At 47.1% G+C, this 18,461-nt stretch overlaps 1 protein-coding gene across 5 annotated transcripts in view; it reads left to right on the top strand.

Annotated features, from left to right (window-relative positions):
- Nucleotides 1-381: 381 nt before the first annotated feature.
- ZFHX3 (zinc finger homeobox 3) overlaps nt 382-18,461 on the top strand; it is a 285,820-nt gene continuing 267,740 nt past the window's right edge. For all 5 annotated transcript variants that reach the window (XM_043526091.1, XM_043526090.1, XM_043526089.1 and 2 more), the window contains exon 1: nt 382-883. Coding sequence is in view for 1 of the 5 variants with exons in the window: in XM_043526092.1 (XP_043382027.1) it covers nt 805-883 (79 nt within the window). In the remaining 4 variants the exon portion in view is untranslated. The remainder of the gene's footprint in view (nt 884-18,461) is intronic.

Consider the following 18,461-nt stretch of genomic DNA (forward strand, 5'->3'; position numbering starts at 1 on the left):
GAGGCGCTCCCGGAGCTCGCCCTGCCTCTGCTCCTACCCCTAGAGACGGAGAAAGTTGCGCTTCTTTCCAGCTGCAACTTTCCCAGCTCCTCGCGGGAACTTCCCGGCGCTGGGGTGCCCGGCCCTGGCGGCGCGGCGCGGGGCGGGCCTGGCCGGGCAGGTGGCCCCCGAGCGCGGCCCGCCGGGCAGCGCGGGAGCCGGTCAGCGCCGCCGCGGGCGCGGGAGCCGCGGCCCAGCCCCCTCCGGCGCGGCGGCGGCGCCCCCCGGGTCCTGCGGGCCCCCCCGAGCGGCGCCGGGCCGGCCCCATGCCCCAAGTTTCGCTGCGCCGCCGCCGCCGCGCTGCTCCCCCCGCCCGCTCGCCCGCTCGCTCCCTCCCCCGCCGCCTGGGCTGAATCTTATTGATCCAGAAGGTGGCTAATTAGCCCTTCCCGTCGTGCCTGGGTAATGAGGCACATGCGCACTGCACTAATCAGCCATTTTTTGCAGGAAACTAATTAGCAGAATAAAGATCCAAAGAGTTTTTTTTCTTCCCAATCATCAGATCTGAGTCCGGGCGCTTCCTGCTCCGGCGACCGCCAGCCCCGCCGCCCGCTCCGCCCCGAGCGCCGCTGCTGCTGCTGCCGCCCGTGGCCCCCTCTCTCCGGGGGGCTGCAAACTCCCCGACAACGATGCTGCTGCTGGGCAGCGGCGGCGGCGGCGGCGGCTCCTGCTCGGCTCCGGCTGCTGCCTCCTGCTCCCGCTGCTGCTGCCCCGGGCTCCTCCTCGGAGCGCGCCGCTCCTGCCGCTGCCGCCGCGGCAGCCTGCATGGGATCCGGGGCCCCCGCGCCGCCGCCGCCGCCCGGGATTAAAGCGCCGCCGCCGCCGCCGCCGGAGAAGCGACCGTGTAAGTGGCAACTTTCCTGCCCGGTCCCCCGCTCGGGCTCCTCCTGCTCGGGGCGCTCGGGCTGCTTTGCATGGGGCTGGTCCTGCCCCCCTTCCTCCCTCCCGCTCCCACCCACCCAGCTCGGAGCCCGCAGCAAACTTTGTGCCGCCCGCCGTCCGGGAGCCCCGCCGGGGACCGAGCCGGCCGGCCGGCCGGGGCGCTGCCCCGGGACACGCTCCGCGCCGGCCCCCGCGATCGCCGCCGCCAGCTCCGTCCGCGGCCGGCCCGCCCGCCGCGCTGTTCTCCGGCTGCCGCTCGCAGGTGTCTCGGGCTCGGGGATGGCTCCGGCTCCGGCACAGCGAGCCCCAGGCGGCGGGGGACTCGCCTGCTCCCGAGGAGATGCCCGGCGCCCACGGACTGCGGCGTGCCCGCGGCGCCCCGGCGGCGGGGCCAAGGGACAATGGCAGCGAGCGAGGAGCGGGGATCGCCTGCCCGGGGCTGGGGTGACGCCGGCGGGGCCGCTCAGCTCCGCGGCGGAGCAGGAGCGCGCCCGGGGCGCAGGGCTAGGCTACGAATTGCACCCCGCAGAAATTCACTTCGGGACAGGAGCGGGCTCCCGGGCTCGGCTCGGTGCCCCCGAGATTTTTGTCTCGTGCTCGGGTTTCTCTTTTTGAAGAGTGCCTGGGGAGGGACAGGAACTTGGTCGGAGTGGTTTAAAATCCAGGTTTGTGGGGGACAAGGAGAACATTGATCAGAATAATCTGCATAATCGATAGGGCAATGTGCTGAAATCGTGTCCCTCCATTTACTGTAAATTTCTCTAATCTCTGCCGCGAGACTGCCCGAGTGCAGCTTCCCTCTTCCTAGTGTGCATTTAATTGCAATCCAGCACCCCCGACTTTACTGCTCGGCTCTCTGCAACTGTCACTGGGAAGGAGACACACTTTGTCTGCCTCACTTTCAAATTCCGTCCCTTTACTTTTCTCTTCAGTGGCTTTTTTGTATGTATTTTTTCCGGGTAGGTGTTGAGAGGTTTAATAGGAGATGTCTTTAAACTCGGCCAGTTCCTGAATGTGGATTAATGTAGTTTGCTAGTCTTTCAAATGAACAATAACACTTCCTAGGATCCCTTCTCTGTTAATCTAGGGTTAGATTTCTGCTGTGTTAAATGTCCTATAATTCTGTACAATTAATACACCAAAAGCAATTTAAAAATATTTTAATTTTTTTAAAAATTGTTCCAGTGTAGACACCATTCCATCCTTGTTGCCAGTCCCTGTAATCCTGCTGCCTTAGGTGAATTTGTGTTTGGGATATATTTTGAAAGAGAAGTTCAGTTTAGTCTGGTTAGCACTTTTATTTTATTAAAGTGTACGTGGAGCTAGTTTTGAAGATTGTGGTTAGGGGATGGGAAAGGTGAAGGCAGAAAATGCCACTGTAGGCCAATCCCTCCTTTCTCAGTTTCAGTTTTTAATTACTTAATGCTGAATTGCACAGTGCTTATCTAAATATTTGCAAATGCTCTTTCCTATTGATTCCTCTGAATAAACTGTCCTCCTTTGCTTCAGAGCGGAGGTGATTCATGCTTTTTTAAAATGAAATCTCTAGAGCAGTGTGTGTATATTTTGTATATAAAAACACACACATTTTAGTTTTAATTTATAAATTGGGGGTGTGTTTTTTGAAACTGTGTTAAACTCTTTTTGGGCTCAGAGAAAGATTTGTTTCTCTTTTGAACTGTGCTTGAAGCTGGCCTTTGGTAGATCCAGCACTTGGTGTGTATATGTACATCTCTGCCTGCTCGCTTCTTCTCTCTCTCGTTTAATATGGAGCAATTTTCTGGAGGCTCAGTGACTCCCTCCTTGGGGTCACATTGAGTTCGAATCTCACTGAAGGTGCAGGAATCCTGCAATGGGGGAAGTAAGAGAATAGAGAGAATGGGGTCAAGTTGGTTCCTTAGAGGCCAAAACTCCCATAGCTGCCTTTATATTATAAAAAAATAAATAAAAAAATTAGCTTTCCCCCCCCCCGCCCCCCGCCATGTTACAAATTGCAGTCTCCCCTTTCAGGTATTTGCTTTACAGCTTAAAGCTTCTCCCCCTTCTGCCCTCAGCCAACACCCCCCCGTTCTCCCCCCCCCCCCCCAAAATGGAGTGGGGAGAAGGGGAAAAAATAAAATCCATTGAGTTTAGGCAAATAATGTTCAGTCTCCATATCCTATTACGAAGCACTTTGAATATGCAAGACATCACACAAGACCAGTTATTCCAGTTACAACAAACTTAAAAAAAGAGAAAAAGGAAAGGCAGGTTTAGATGGACTCTCTCGCACTAACAAATTACATATTTAAAGCTCTCTTTAATTTTTTCCCGTAATCGCATAGTATCAATGCTTTTTTTTTTTTTTTGATGTCTTGTTCTTTCATTACAATCTTTCAGCCGAGTTTAGGAAGATTGCTGCAAGCAACACGTTTTCTGTAGTTTTGTTCCTGTATCTTGGAGGAGAGTTGGCAGGCATTCTGTGGTTTGCAGTTACACAATATGTTATCATGTTTTTAATCACTAAATCATTGCAGTGGTTATAGATTTACAGTCTTAGGGTATTACAGAGGAGAAACAGAGGCTATATGTATTTATATGTGTGAGTGTGTGTGTGTGTTTTGTGAACTTTTAAATTGTATTGTTTTTCTTTTGTTTTCTGAAAGAGAAGAAAGTTTATATTTTTGTGCCAAGTCTCCCCACATGCTTCAAAAAAGTTTTGTAAAATCTTCTGATCCCAACAGAGCAGGAATTCTAATATTAGTATACGAGATGTTATGTGAAATGTTGGCGTTAAACTAACATCGTGGTTGGGGTTAGCGAAAGGCAGTCAAGCTGTTCTCTTGTTTTAATATTAGCCACCTGCACTGGGATTTGGCACTTATTGGAAATGGTAATGTGGGGAAGAAGGACCCATGTTTTGTAGATGTCAGTGACCTAGTGTGTCATGTCATTGGTAGCCCACTTTCTGCTTCTGTTTTCATATTATTATGTAACAGAATCCTTGGTAGCATTAAAAATTCAGTATTACAAGCTGATTGTAATGCTCCCTCATTAGGGAGAACTGTCTGGCCCTGTATTAAGTGAAACACGGAGCATGGCTTTTAGATTCTAAACATCAATAAATATTAAGTATCAGCGGAGGAAAAAATAAAGTTAGCTGGGCTTTTGGCCCCTTCGTAGTTCTCTCCCCCTCCCTACCCCACTATATTTGTCTGTCTTTTTTTATTGTGAGCTAGATATCTGCTTTCCATTGGTGACTTTTTCTGTCTTTCTTGAGAGAGGTCTCTTGTATACTCAAAAGGTTTAGAAGTTTGTTTTGTTTTGATCTCTATTAAACAGGTCCTTCAGTTTGCTGATGTCATTTCCTTTCATATTTGAGTTGTTTGTTGTGCCTCCCCGCCCCCCTTCTCAGCTGGAGCCTGGGGCAATGTGGGGAAGTGCAGCAGCGGACGAAGTAAGTTCTGGGTTCAAAGGCTGAGGGTCGTATGGTGCCTTTTCGTCATTCTGTTTCGCCTGCTTGGAAAGAGGCTCCAATCCCAATATCTGGTTAAATGCTCAGACATCAGCTTTCTGTGGCCTGTCCATGGGCTGCAGTGGCAGGCGATGATTCATCTCAATTTCCTTTTCGTGCTCGATCCCCTTTTTAATGCCTTTAATACTCCCCTCTTCACCTCCCCCCCACCATTCCCTTCCCCCCCCACCCCCCCCAAAAAAAGTTCTGACAACTGCAATTCACTTGCAAATCTGAGGCCAGCATTAGTGGGGCTCCTGCTGTGAAAAGAACGAAAGTGTTTCAAGTTTTTTTTCCCCCTGTCGCTTTATTTCTGTTCTTCATCTCCAGTTAAACATTTCTAAGTGGCTTTTTCCTTTCCTTGGTCAGTTGACTGACTTCAGAGGTATGGGCCCTGTTCTCCTGATGTTACTAACGTTGCTATCTAGCTGAGTTCTCTCCTCTGCAAGCATTCTTCAGTCTGTAACAAAAACAAACAAACATAGGAAAGAGGAGGAAGAAAAAGAAACCAAATTTCTAACGGCAAAGTTTTTTTTTTTTTTAAAATGTCTAGTTATATTCGGAAAGGAGTGGCCATTCGTCTGTTTGCTTCAGGTTTTCTGTATCCAAGCTGGGGTGAAAAATGAGCCAGCATTGACACTTGGCCTAATGTGAAACCCTGGGTAACCTCTTTCCCCTTCTATGGCTCTGGCCTTTTGTTCCTGGAGAACTGAGCTAAGGTGCTTTTCACTCGGACCAAAGGCAGCAGGAGAAGTCTCCCTGTGTGCTTAGCGCCTTTGGATGGCCTCCTCATGGTTATTGTCAGAGCAGAGTCTAGCAAACAATCGCTTTGGCGAGACATAAACGCAAAAACATTTGTCCATCTTTTAATCTCTTTGTTTTAGGATTTTTTTATCTCATTCTTTAAATTTCACCATTTCAGTTCGTGTCTTGAGAGAGACGAGTGGAACAACATGAAGCAGATTTACCGTAGGCCAGGCCAGCAGTTGAACAGATTCAGTAGAAATTCCTAAATCCTAAACTGATGCACATATGGCTGACTGCATTCGTGTCTCTGTTAACACTTTCTTCAACTTCTTAAAATAAAAATGTTGTTCTGAAAAAGCAAAAAATGACGTAAGACTGTTATTTGAACTTGATTTAGTATTTTATAGGCACCATTTTTTACTATATTTTACTGCACATACACCACACCCCCGTCAGTTCTAAGCTTGCTTGTCTGTACTGGAAGAATTATTAGGCAACCATCTTATTCTGGGTTGTACTCTGGCTTGTATGAATAGTGTTTCTGATATAGTCATTTAATTAATTATAAAGGTGTCTTAACACATACTGCACATAGGAGAGAGTGGCTCTTTTTAGAAAAGAGTAATTACAATCCCCCCAAACCTCTTAAGGCTCTTAACTTTGTTTTTTAATGTAATACCACCTGCCTTTGTGTGGTTTGTATGACGCTGAATATAAACTGATGCATCAGATGGGAGAGATGGTCCATGAACAAAGCAGGAGTCCGATTTTCCCCTCCTTCTCCTCCGCCCCCCCACCTTAATATATCTGCATCAATTGGGATGCTGTATTTAGAGGTCTGTCAGCTTTTCTGTTATGAACTCTTAAATTTTGCAGGTTGTACCATAGAAAAGCCTCCCCACGGCTAAGATGAGGTGTTCACGTTGTATGCAGGGCTATTCTATTTTTTTTTCTTTTGTTTTCCTATAATTCAACCTCTTCTCCCCCTTCCCCTTCCCTCCTCCACCCCCCATTTGGAATTGTACTGTAGTCCATTAGTCCCTTATAGGAGATTTATACTTCTGTATTTTGAGGTGAGGAAAAGAGAACCAGATGAAAGAAATTCTTCTAGGAACAGACTGTTTTCAGCACCTGCACAGAGCTTCCTCTGCTTCCTTCTCTTCCTTTTCTGTCATTTTAAACTTGGATAGGATTTTTAATCTGTGGAACTAACATTGCCACGATAGAGTTGTTGAGGGCTGTCGTGTCAGGAGAATGGGAATCCAAACATCTGTGCGTAGGCCTCCGCACAGCAGACTCTCTAATGGTTTTGACGGAGCTGTTGTGGTCTGTTGTCTGGAAAATCTGCATTCTACGTAGTGCCCGAGGGGGGCCTCGGTACCACAGACCGTAATGTGTACCTAAATATAACTGCCTAGGCACAATGGGGTGAGATAAGGGCAGAACAAGAAGCTCAACTGAATGTCTGCCTCTTGTTTTGTCCCTGATTTACAATTCGTGTGTGTGGGGTTTTTTAAGTGGAGCAAAGGGTTCACAAGAATAAATATATTCTACTCAGTTATGTAAGAAAAAAGCACATAGCTAAGGTTTCCCTTTTAGATGAAAATGGGGGCGCTCCTACTCATTGTCCCTTATTTCAGGAATTCTGTCTGCCCTCGGTGAGAGAATGCAGACACGTTATGTGTACTCATTGCATATGTGTGAAGAAACCTGGCTGGCACAGTTTTATCTGGGTAACTTACCAGTTAGCTGAGCCTCTGAAGCGGTAAGTCTCCCATTTTGGGGGCATGCGGAGCCAGCATCTGTTGTTAAAACGTTTGTATTTAGCTGGTGTCAGTTCATGCGTGCATCCACACGCAGCTGGGTTAGTTTCTAAAGAACTGGAACTGGAGAGGAGTGACCATTTCCAATACTATTGTTTTTCTTGTTGGTTCTGCAGGACAGAAAATGTCTGTCTGTTGGTGCAGGGGAGGTGAAGTGTGTATCTCCAGAGCAACCACAGTTTAAAGAGCAGCAGTGTTCCAGACCAGGTGTACACTGTATATATTTTCAGAGAAAGGGTGAAACGTACGGGTAAAGTTCAGTCTTGTTTGAAATGATGTTTTGATTCAGGGGTGTCGGAAGAGGGGAGACCTGCTGACTGATTCTGTAATGGGAGCAGCACAGCGTTCAGATTACCTGCCTGCTTCTGCGTGTAGCCCAGAGTGTCTGCTCGTAGCAAAGTGTTCTGTGTCCAGGGGGATCTCAGGTTATTTGGGTTCCTGTTAGTTAGGTCTGAGGTGGAAGAAGCAGGTTCTGGTAGCCATTGTTAAAGATGTTCTCCATTGCTGATAAATCTTGATGTTTACATGGCTCTCCAGGTGTCTCTGTGTTGCTCTTGAATTCATTATTATATTTAAGATGTTTAACTGTTAATTGTCTGGTTTTTTTGGTGTTATCAAATTACAAGCATGCTCCTTGTTAAAGCAAAGCAGCAAAATTAGATTTTTCAGCACACAAACATTTTCTTATGGTCCTTAATTAATTGTACAGTTTGTGTTCCCAGGAAGGTGGAAAGTGCAAGCCCAGAGTACTCAGGCTTTAAAGTTTCATGTCTCAGAAGAGAGGTGAAATTTGAGGGAGGAGGCTCTGGTCTTTCGCTGTTTCTTTGGGGAGCGGTGAGGTTTGGGGTGTTGGTGATAGTAATACTGTGTGTTGCAGTCTATCCATAGAAAATCCCCCCCCCCCCTCCCCCCCCCCCCCGAAGTGTTTTCATAAAGACGTTTCCGCTTTGCGGTATGTTTAGTCTTTTCAGAACCGTAACTTTGGTATGAATACACCTGTTGAAAAGTAATCTCCTAGGACTGAATAGAAACAAGTCTCAGCTCACTGGAGTACTGTTTTTCCTCTGAATACTCCTGACCTATTCTGTCCCTCTCGGTGCACTGATAACCTAGGGTAGTTGTCCCTGCTTCTGGAGGTGTTGGCTGGCTAGGACATGGGTAGAATCACCACCACTCTGGAATAAAATGTAGGGGCTTCCTTCTAGGGGCTTGCCTGGTGTCTGTACCAGAGACTGTTTGCTTCTTCTAGCTAATGATATACAAATTACAAAACAGCTTGTTAGGTAACAGAGTTTTAACACCTCCCTTCGCGTGCCCCCCCCCCCCCCCCCATACTGTAACCATTCTTTAGCGTGTATACGAACGTATCTGGTATACGAACTCAGAGCAATCTAAGCATGTATACCAGATGTTCTGGTGAGGAGCATGGGATAAATCCCTGCACAGATTGCTGGAGTATCTGAGGACCTGCGTTGTTGCTATCAAGTGAGGTGCGCGTAGCTTTTTGTTTTCTCTCTGTATGATGCAGTACATACAGTGATAAAAGCAAAATACACGGGCAGGCACTTGGGAAGCCTGAAAGGGTTGCACTCAGATGAAGGGGACAGTGGGGGATTTGGCCTGCCAAAGGTATCCTCTGTGCTGAAGTGACGTGTACCTGAAAGATGTGGCTGTAGGTCTAGAGTCTGAGGTGGGAGGCTGACTGAAGGCAGAAGACCACTACTGTTGTAGGCAATACAGGAAACGGAACTGCACTGATTTTGTTGACGTAGGTTTGTGTGTGCGCTGCCATCTAGATTGGTTATGTTATCATGTTTTATTTATTTCATTTGCATTGCAGGAGTGCCCCTCGGAGCCCCGCTCATACGTCAGGACCCAATGTGCTAGGCATTGTTACAAATGCATAACAGAGATGGTCCCTTCCCCCAGACTGTTCACAATTGAAGCTCCTGCTGTCTGGTTACCGAGATTGTAGGATGAGGCCCTAGTCCCTTTTAGAAGAGTGAAGACTTTTATGTGAAAGCATGAAGCATCAGTGCACGCCAGTAAAAGCCAGTTCCAGCTGAGTTGAAGCAGTGTGTACTGTGCTGTTGGTCAGGCCAGGAGAAGCCTGCTAATGGTTGACACTTGGCATCCACTAGGTTTACACTAGCCCCTCCTGGTTCCAGAGAGGGGTCCATCCCCAGGCTGAAGTGGATTTGTGCCGGCATGGCTTGTGTTTTTGAGAGGCTGCGTGCTCGCTGAAGAAGCGCGAGAGCTCCTGGCTGCTGTGTACCCAACGTCCTTGCGTGCGTTTCCGATTAGCCGCCCCTTACTGTGCCAGACAGAACTGTAGATGTCAGGCTTTGCACAGAAAGGAGAGCAAGGCAGGGAGGGCGAGGGAGAGACAAGCCTACAAGCAGCAGGGCTGTGAGTTTCAAATTAACCTTCTGCTTTGTTGATGTCTAACGTGAAGCCCCCCTTCCCCTCAGCCCCCTCCCAGTGCAGTGCACGCTGGCAAATTGTGAGAGTCTGTCTTAATTTACATAAAGCTATTACAAGAGGCTGGGCAGCAGGAAGACTGCGTGCAGGCGGTGGCCCTCGGGGGGACGGCAATCGGAATGCCTTGTGCCGAATGGCAAGTCCAGCAGCACTCGCAGGCAGGCAGTCGGGGGAGGGGAGTTTCCCTTCCAGAGACGGTTTGTGGCTTGGGGGATTTGACCATCTCCCTTTCAACACGATCATAGCAGCTGACTATGGAAAAGACCTGCTAGATTATCGTATCCCATGCAGGATTGCTTCCTACAGGATATTTTTTATACTATGTTGTCCAATTCAGTTTTAAGCAATGGGGATTCCACCCTTTCATTTGGGAGACGATTCCACAGCCTTAAAACATCCGCTCCTAGAAAGTTCTTGAGCCTAAGTCTTCCCTTTCTGAATTTCACCCCTTTACTCTTAGTTATATGCATTCCTATCCTGAGTTCTTTCCCCTCCCTTCCATTTGCATCTTTCAAATACCTGTAGGCTGTTAGAGATGCAGATTACTGATGAGAGCATGGATTTGAAGTCAGGAATGCCCAAGCCTAGTCATGATCCTGACTTTGGGCCAGTCACTTAACCATTGTGCCTCAATTTCCATCTATAAAATGAGCTAAAACTTAGTTCTGTCACAGAACTGTAGTAAGGGTTAATGATAGAAGATCTGTAATCTGTATTGAACAGGGAAAGCACTTTATGTCCCATCCCCTTGCCATTTCTGTTGCTTTGCTCTGAATAGCCTTCAGTTTGTCAGTGCTTTTCTAGTGGTCAGGTGCTTGGAATTAGCAGTATTCTAGGTGTGCTCGGACTAGAGTTATTTAGAGGAGGGAGCCATAACATGCATTTGAGTCTGAAGCTATTTCTCAGCTTCATAATCTTCTCTTATCGTCTAAATAATTCCACATATTGGGGGCTTTATGGATTTGTATTCTTTCAGCTTGGAAAAGAGAGCAGGCCAGCTAGTGTAGCAGGTTTGAGGTCTGTGTTGGTAAGAGTGAGTCCCAGGGAAAACGTCTGCTCACAGAGCTGAAGAAGTTGCTCAGGGTCTGTTTTGCCTTTCAGATAGAAAATGACTGTAGACTAAGATCTCCTAGTCTAGTCTTGTTAGCTTTCCTCCACGTCTCTTACCTTGCTGCAGTCACGGCTGCCACCACCTCCATTCCTGGGGCCTCATTCCACAGGACCATTATAGACATGCCTGGGGCTCTGGTTTAATTGACCTTTATTTCGGAATGGGGTGGGATATGAATCTCCTTCTGGTCTGAGCAGCTGTGCTAGATTTTTAATGGATCATACTTGTTAGTATGTGTTGCCTCATCTAGTGGAAAGAGGGCAATGACAGTGGCAGTAAAATACTTGTACCATGATAGCAGTTATGGTATGGAGAGGAGTGGATGTGCACATCTGGCAAAGGTGAAAGGTCCATGTCTAATCCAGAGGGGCTGTCTGAAGGGCCTATTTCCCTGCTGTGGGGAAGGGGATTGCTTTGGAATCCATGCTTTACCACTGCAGAAATGTCGTCTTTAATCTGTTCTGCTCCCAGTGGTTCCTGGTGTGTAAATTCTACATGCAGAGGTGTCCGGGTTAGGAGAGCCAGTAAAATAGTTTTAAAGAGAAGACTTCAGTCAGGTACAACTGTGAGAGACCTAAAAGGGCAGGCTGACATACTTACTTTCTTCCTAGCCTTGCAGGTATTGCTGGGATCTCTGCAGTAGACCTGATTTGGTGTATATACTGGGGTCAGAGAGCAAGGGGAGTGTGGGAGGCGCATGCCAACTACTCTATTAGTCCATTTGCAAAGTGAAGGAGTAGGGGAAAAGGAGGAAAAATGTCTGCTACATCATAAGACTGGTGCTGGAGAAGGATGCGCTAGCTGACTACAAGTGCCGTTCGCACGGCATATTTGCAATCCCTTACTAGATGAGGAGGGGTGATGAGATAGAGTGCTGGTGAGTTTCATTCTTCTTGCTTAGTGTAGTGTCCTAGAAGGGATGTGCTGAGTACTATAGAGCAATGCCTGGCTCCCTCCGGCATGAGGTCCTGGAATTACTTGAAGTGGCAAGGCAGTCATGCCTAAAAAGCTCCCTTCCTTGCAGGCTCGCAACAGTTTCCTCTGAAACTGCAAATGTTTAAGCATCTGAGCAGAACTTTGGAAGAGTCCTGAGAATTACTCAAAACAAACGGCCCCAAAAGCTTTAACTCCGCCTGAGGAGTGTTGGCTAGTTCTCTCCTTCTGGGTTTAACAAGATGCCAGAGGCAGGGATACCACTTTCACCTTGAAGGGTAACCCTCCTCATTTTTCCCATCTCTCAGCTGCTTTGAAGTGAGCTGTCCCTGGGCTTAGGACCAAGGGCCCGGCTGGCAGCAGCTCTGCATCTGGACCATATGATGTTCTCTGAAGATTCTTCCTCTTACTGTGAGTCCCTTTGTAATTTTTGGAGGTGAGCTTTGTAGAAGGTGGGAAGGGGGAGACTAGTTTGGGGGAGTTGAAGTTTCCTCTTCTGCTCCTTTTTCCTCCATTAGCCTGAGAGGCCACTAGGACGTGAAGCATCAGCTGGTTCCTCCATGCAATAGGCATCCTGTCAGGATTCTGGATGAAACTGGTTTTTCTTCCTTTTGCATCTGAAGGTCATGATACAGTCAGGGAACACAAAGATTAATGAGGCCTGTGAAGTGAGCACCTCCAGAGAGGCATTGGATGGCCCCCTGGGAATCTTGAAACTCGTAGCTGCTCAGTCATTGGGGTTCATCATTATGCGCCTCTTCTGTATTTAGTCCTCTATTACAGGGGCTTCTAGGGCTCTGCTAGCAGTGCTCCAGAGTAGTGACACCTCTTCTCCTCCTCCCAACTCGTTCTCAAGGGAGAAGAAATCTCTATGTGCTTAGACCCTTGAGGAATGCTAAGAGCCCAAGCAGGATGTCCTCTCTGCCTCCCTCCGGACCTTGGGCAAGGAGCTAGGATTTGGACCTTTTTGACTTAATGTAAAAGTGTCTTGTGGGAATTTGGCAGGCATGGGGTGGAGAGAGATTCCCCTCTGAGTGCTGGAGGCAGGGGGACGTCAGCTTAACAGAGTAGCTGCATGTTACAATATTTGAAATGACAGTGGAATTTTCATCTGCTGCTGACTTCATGCTCTACCCCCTCCCCCCCCGATTCCTATTAGCAGAGGTTAGTGACTGCTCAGACCTCGTACCTGAATTTCTGGGGGTGGGGGTGAGGGGATGGATGGAGCTGGGAATAGAGCTGATATGTAGTCCTTGGAGGGGGCTTGGAGATCCAGTCCCCCATCGGAGTTAACAAGTGTAGGAGAGTTGAATCAAGAAGAAGGAAGATTCAGTGGGGGCAACAGTGTGTCTGAGAGGGCCTCTGTTCTACCATTGCAATGTTCAGGTTCTTAGTATTAAAATCCAAAAAGTGGAATGAAACCAAGAGTGAGTCATAAAGCTCAAGCCTTTAACATTCCCTTTGAAGGTGACCTGCAAAGGAAGAAATAGTTTTGCATCGTGTCTTATTTCTCTCAAATTATTTTTTTTTTCTTTAGAAATATTAGGAGTATCAAATCTTGTCTTTCCTGTTTTTTGCTGGAGGTCTCCTTGTGGGAACCAGAGAACTGGAATGGGAGCTTTCTTAGTCTACTGTTGAAGGGGTGAGGTGTTTAATAATAATGATACTTTCCCCAACTGTTTATCAAGCATTTGAGTTAAATATATACAAACACAGATTTCTAAACAGCCTTCGTACCCCTTTCCCTTTCAGTTTAGGTTTCAATCCCTAGATACTGTACTGTGATATCCTACAAGTTTCCCAGTCATCTATAGAGCCTTTCAGGAAAAACAGAATAGACCAGGGGTGGCCAAACTTACTGACCCTCTGAGCCACATGTGACTAACTTCAGAAGTTAGAGAGCCGGGGCACACCTGCCAGGGCTCAGGGCTTCAGCCCTGCGGGAGGTGTCTGATGGGGCTCAGGGCTTCCGCCCCACTCTGCTGAAGCCCCGAACCCCAGTGGGTGCTAATTTCTAATGCTAAGTGTTAGGGGAGTGATTCACCTCCCTTCAGATATCATAAAAAAGCAAAAACAGGGCAACTTCCCCTTTTCTTTGCAGATCACCTTTAAAAGGAGTGACCGTGTGATGTATGATTCCATTCCCAACGTTAACTACAAAGAGTAAAGCATCGACAAATGCTTTGAATTATTTTTATTCCCTCTTCATAGTTTAATACATGATAGTATTGTAAGAATCACCTTAATGTGGGTTATTTTTAAAGGGGTAAGTCAAACTCAAAATCATGCTTCTGTCTGAAAATTGATAGAAGCAACATCTAACGATATTTTAATAGAAAGCCTAGAGGTTTTCTCTTTGTTTGCAGTGGGTGTTGGAAAGTGCTTTGTGTATTTCACTTTCTCTGTTTAGTCAGTTTCCTCATTGTTGGTGTGGGTCTTTCACACAGCGGAGGAAAGGGATGTACTTCAACAAAAATTGAAAATACATTTCCTAAAATGAGAATTCCCTGTTGTATGTGTAGGACCTGAAACTACTTCTGATTTTCTTTTAAATTGACCATATTTCATATTGGCAAATCCCTGTTTTAAGTGACTTAAACAATAGAGTACAGTTCGACTCTGAAAAACTGCCCGTAAAAATGCTCTGATGCATCTCTGGATCTATTTCAGAGTAGCAGCCGTGTTAGTTTGTATTCGCAAAAAGAAAAGGAGGACTTGTGGCACCTTAGAGACTAACAAATTTATTGGAGCATATGCTTTCGTGAGCTACAGCTTATTGTTTCTAAGACTTCTGTATTAGAGACGCTCCCTTTTCTCATTGGTAACTCTGCAAACTCAGCCTGTGCAGTCAGACGCAAGCTGGTTTTTTAAATGTTCCTTATCTGTAGCTATAATGGTTCTGCCGGCTAAACGAGGCCCTCAGTCCCATCTGTGTCGCTCCATTGCCTTCCGTGGATTTATTGGAAGTTAGGCCTGTTCTACCCAGAATTTGTGCTGGTTTAATTTAAATGGGTTTAAAAACTTGTTTACTTAACCCCGTACAAACCCCTGTGTGGGCTGGACACTCTCTTTAATTTTGGTTTATGGGTGGCTTATTTTGGTTTAGTTTATATTTGTTCCCAATCAAATTAAGCTAAACCATAAAGGCCTTTCTTAAACCGATCTGAGTGTCCACACAGGGATTTTCACTAGTAACTCAGATTGAATTCACACCTTAGATTAAATTGGTGTAATTTTCCTATGTAGACAAGTTCCTTAGTAAAAAATTCTGTTGCTAATGGACGGGCAGGAATAGAATCCAGCTCACTCAGCTGTAACTGTGTTGACTCTGCCCGGCTAATAGGAGCCAAAAGCATGAGAAGCTCTCACTAGAGTGGGCAGGTACGATTCTAAATATGCATGAGGGGATACATTTGTTGAACAAGAAGGTGCTGTTTTTCAGACTCCTTTCAAAATAAATAAGATATTTTAATTTAACATAAGAATTTTTGTAAAGTTTCGTAGGACTTGCCTTTCAAAAACTTTACAAGTTTGGCTTCCAGTTTTTCTGGTATGGAAAAGCTGATTGATTCAGTCCTGTGGACCTCTCTGAGGAAGTATAATTGATAGGGCACCCCATCCACTGAGAGAACTGGTAGTCCTGTTCATGGAACAAGGATGGCTAAAAACGGCAGTGGAAATTTTTATATTCAGCTGTGTAAGGTAGTGTATCTAAGCCTTGCAGTTCCCCTTTAACACTCCCTTTTGAGCTTGGTTATTGCCAGGGCTGTGCTGAAATAGCAAACAACATAGGCCAAAGGTGGGACAAATCTGCAGCCTGAGGTCTTGTTTGTGCACTCTTTTGCACCTGGAACTGCACTGGTGCAAACCTTTACTGTAGATGCAGTGCTATAGTGTCATCAGTGACTTGTACTAGTATCTCACCCCTGCCAAATCTAGGGTGTTCAGAGCAGCTCTTAACAGTGCTGTTGGTCCACTTCATTAAAAAATATTTACCTTCGACATGCTCTTTTGCTAGCACTGGTCTATTGAATTCGGTATGAATGCTATCCCATTCTCCTAACACCCTTGCTAGGTATGTCAGCTGCACGCGTTCCTCTTCCTGCAGCCTGAACTGCCCAAGAGCAATAACCTTTTTCACTTTTCCTTAAAAACAACTCGACTTCTAAATTTTGCAGTTGCAGAAAGTGTATCCACGCTTCTAATGTGTTTCAGGCTCTTTGCTGTTCTAAAACGAATTTTTGCTGCAGGCTTTCTGGTAGTTGAGTTCCAATTTAAACAGCCCAGTATTAACATTTGGAAACTGGCTCCTTCACATCTGCATTAACATTGTAAAGACTCTGCAGTACACTCAGGCATGATCCAAAAAGAGAGAGAAACATGGATTCAAACAAAAATGTGTGTGTTTGGGGGAGGGGGAAGAATTGACTGCCTTTTCTGATAGTGGTCTATATTAGGGTTGAATTATGCTGTTGGATGTCAGTTATGTTAGGGTAGAATTTTGTTATATTTTTAAGTTGTCAGCAGTGCCTAGAGTATATGGTACATGCTGGATTTTTAGTGTATTTAAAGCTAACTATTAGGTACTGTTAGAGTGCTGACTTACAGAATGGGCCTGACTCTAATCTATCTCTGTTTCTGTACCCGTGTAGTGCCATACACTACAATGGAGTTACTCCTCATTTACATCAATGTCATGTTAGAATTGGCCGAACTCAGTGGTGCTCCCATCACAAACATTGACATGACCAGCTGTTTTTATATTTATTATAGTGGAGCAGCGACTTTTTCTTGACACAAAGTTAAAGTTCTGTGCTAAGGCCTAGTATGCAGGAGAAACTGTACTAGGTTAGCTAAATTGCTTTAGAAACTGATGTAGATAAATTAGTGCACCTCCCTTGTAGTAATGCCTCATCTCAGTTTTAGCTTGTTGTTACAAATACTGACTTAGGCCAATTGATAGAAGGCATTCCTAAATCAAAATGAGTATCCACACAAGATAGTTGCACAAATTTAACTACATCAGTTTCTATAGTGATTTGCTAAATTGGTACAGCTTTAGTGTGTAGACAAGGCTTAGAATCATAGAATATCAGGGTTGGAAGGGACCTCAGGAGATCATCTAGTCCAACCCCCTGCTCAAAGCAGGATCAATCCCCAAATAAATCATCCCAGCCAGGGCTTTGTCAAGCTTGACCTTAAAAACTTCAAAGGAAGGCGATTCCACCACCTCCCTAGGTAACCCATTCCAGTGCTTCACCACCCTCCTAGTGAAAAAGTTTTTCCTAATATCCAACCTAAACCTCCCCCACTGCAACTTGAGACCATTACTCCTTGTTCTGTCATCTGCTACCACTGAGAACAGTCTAGATCCATCCTCTTTGGAACCCCCTTTCAGGTAGTTGAAAGCAGCTATCAAATCCCCCCTCATTCTTCTCTTCTGCAGACTAAATAATCCCAGTCCCTCAGCCTCTCCCCATAGTCATGTGTTCCAGTCCCCTAATCATTTTTGTTGCCCTCTCCTGGACGTTTTCCAATTTTTCCACATCCTTCTTAAGTGATGTATGAGTCTGCCGTTCCTCTGGAGTCTTAGTAGGGCATCTTTCTGGTGGCCCCCATCTTCCTAACTGTTCAAGAAAAAAATGCCAGCATAAAACCATCAGATTGTAACTGTTCCAGCTAATTACAAAGAGTAAATCACTAAGAAATGTTTGCCTTATGTGTAATAAAGAAGAATTAACATGCAGGCTGGAAGCAGTGATTTATAATGGGTTGTGCACAGTAGGACAGAGGACTAGAAAGTCCAGTTTCCAGATACAATGGGGATGGATGCAGGAGAAATGCAAATCCAATTTCAGAAGTTCTTGTAAAACGAGTTCTGCTTTTAAAACATGGATTCATATAGAACAGTGGTCTCCAACCTTTTTAAGCACAAGATCACATCTTTTGAATGTAAAGGGATCTACCTCAAAGAAAATGTAGGAATAAAAGTAATCTCACAAACCCAAACACCCTTCCCTGAGGCCTGCCCCTTCTCTGAGGCCACACCCACTCAATTCCTCCTCCCTTGGTCACTTGCTCTCCTCCACCCTCAATCACTTTCACTGGGCTGGGACAAATGGTTGTGGGTTGGGAGGGGGTGCGGGCTCTGGGCTGGGGCCGAGGGGGTTCGGATCATAGGCGCCGACTCCGTGGGTGCTCGGGGGCTGGAGCACCCACGGGGAAAAACTGGTGGGTGCTCTGCACCCACCGGCAGCTTCCCACCCCAGCTCCCCTCCACCTCCTCCCCTGAGTGTGCCATGTCCCCACTTCTCCTCCCAGTGCTTGCCGCCGCAAAACAGCTGTTTCGTGGCGTAACAAGCTGTGGGAGAGAGTGGGGAGCAGCGGGAACGTGGTACGCTCAGGGGGGAGGCAGGGCCAGGGCAGGGATTTGGGGAAGGAGTCCAATGGGGCACGGAGGGGGCGGGGACTTGAGGAAGGGATTGGAATGGGGGCGGGGCAGGGGCGGGAGGGGGTGAGCACCCACCAATGCCAGGAGAAGTTGGCGCCTATGGTTCGGAGTGTGGGAGGGGCTCCGGGCTGAGCCTGGGGCAGGGAGTTGGGGTGCAGGTTCTGGGAGGGAGTTTGGGTGAAGGAAGGGGCTCAGGGCTGGGGCAGGAGGTTGGGGTGCAGGAGGGAGTGCGGGGTGCTGGCTCTGGGAGGGGGCTCAGGCAGTATGTTGGGGTGTGGGCTCTGGGAGGGGGCTGGTGCAGGAGAGGGTGCGGGGTGTAGGAGGGGGCTCAGAGCTGGGGCCAGGGGTTGGGGTGAAGGAGGGGGTTCAGGGTGGGGGCAGGGGGTTGGGACGCAGTTGAGGTTTGGGGTGTGGGCTCCGGCCAGGCACCACTTACCTAAGGCACCCCCCGGGTGGCAGCGCAGGGGGACTAAGGCAGGTTCCCTGACTGACCTGGCTCTA

Source organism: Chelonia mydas, chromosome 12, assembly GCF_015237465.2.
Source record: "Chelonia mydas isolate rCheMyd1 chromosome 12, rCheMyd1.pri.v2, whole genome shotgun sequence".
Taxonomy (NCBI): domain Eukaryota; kingdom Metazoa; phylum Chordata; order Testudines; family Cheloniidae; genus Chelonia; species Chelonia mydas.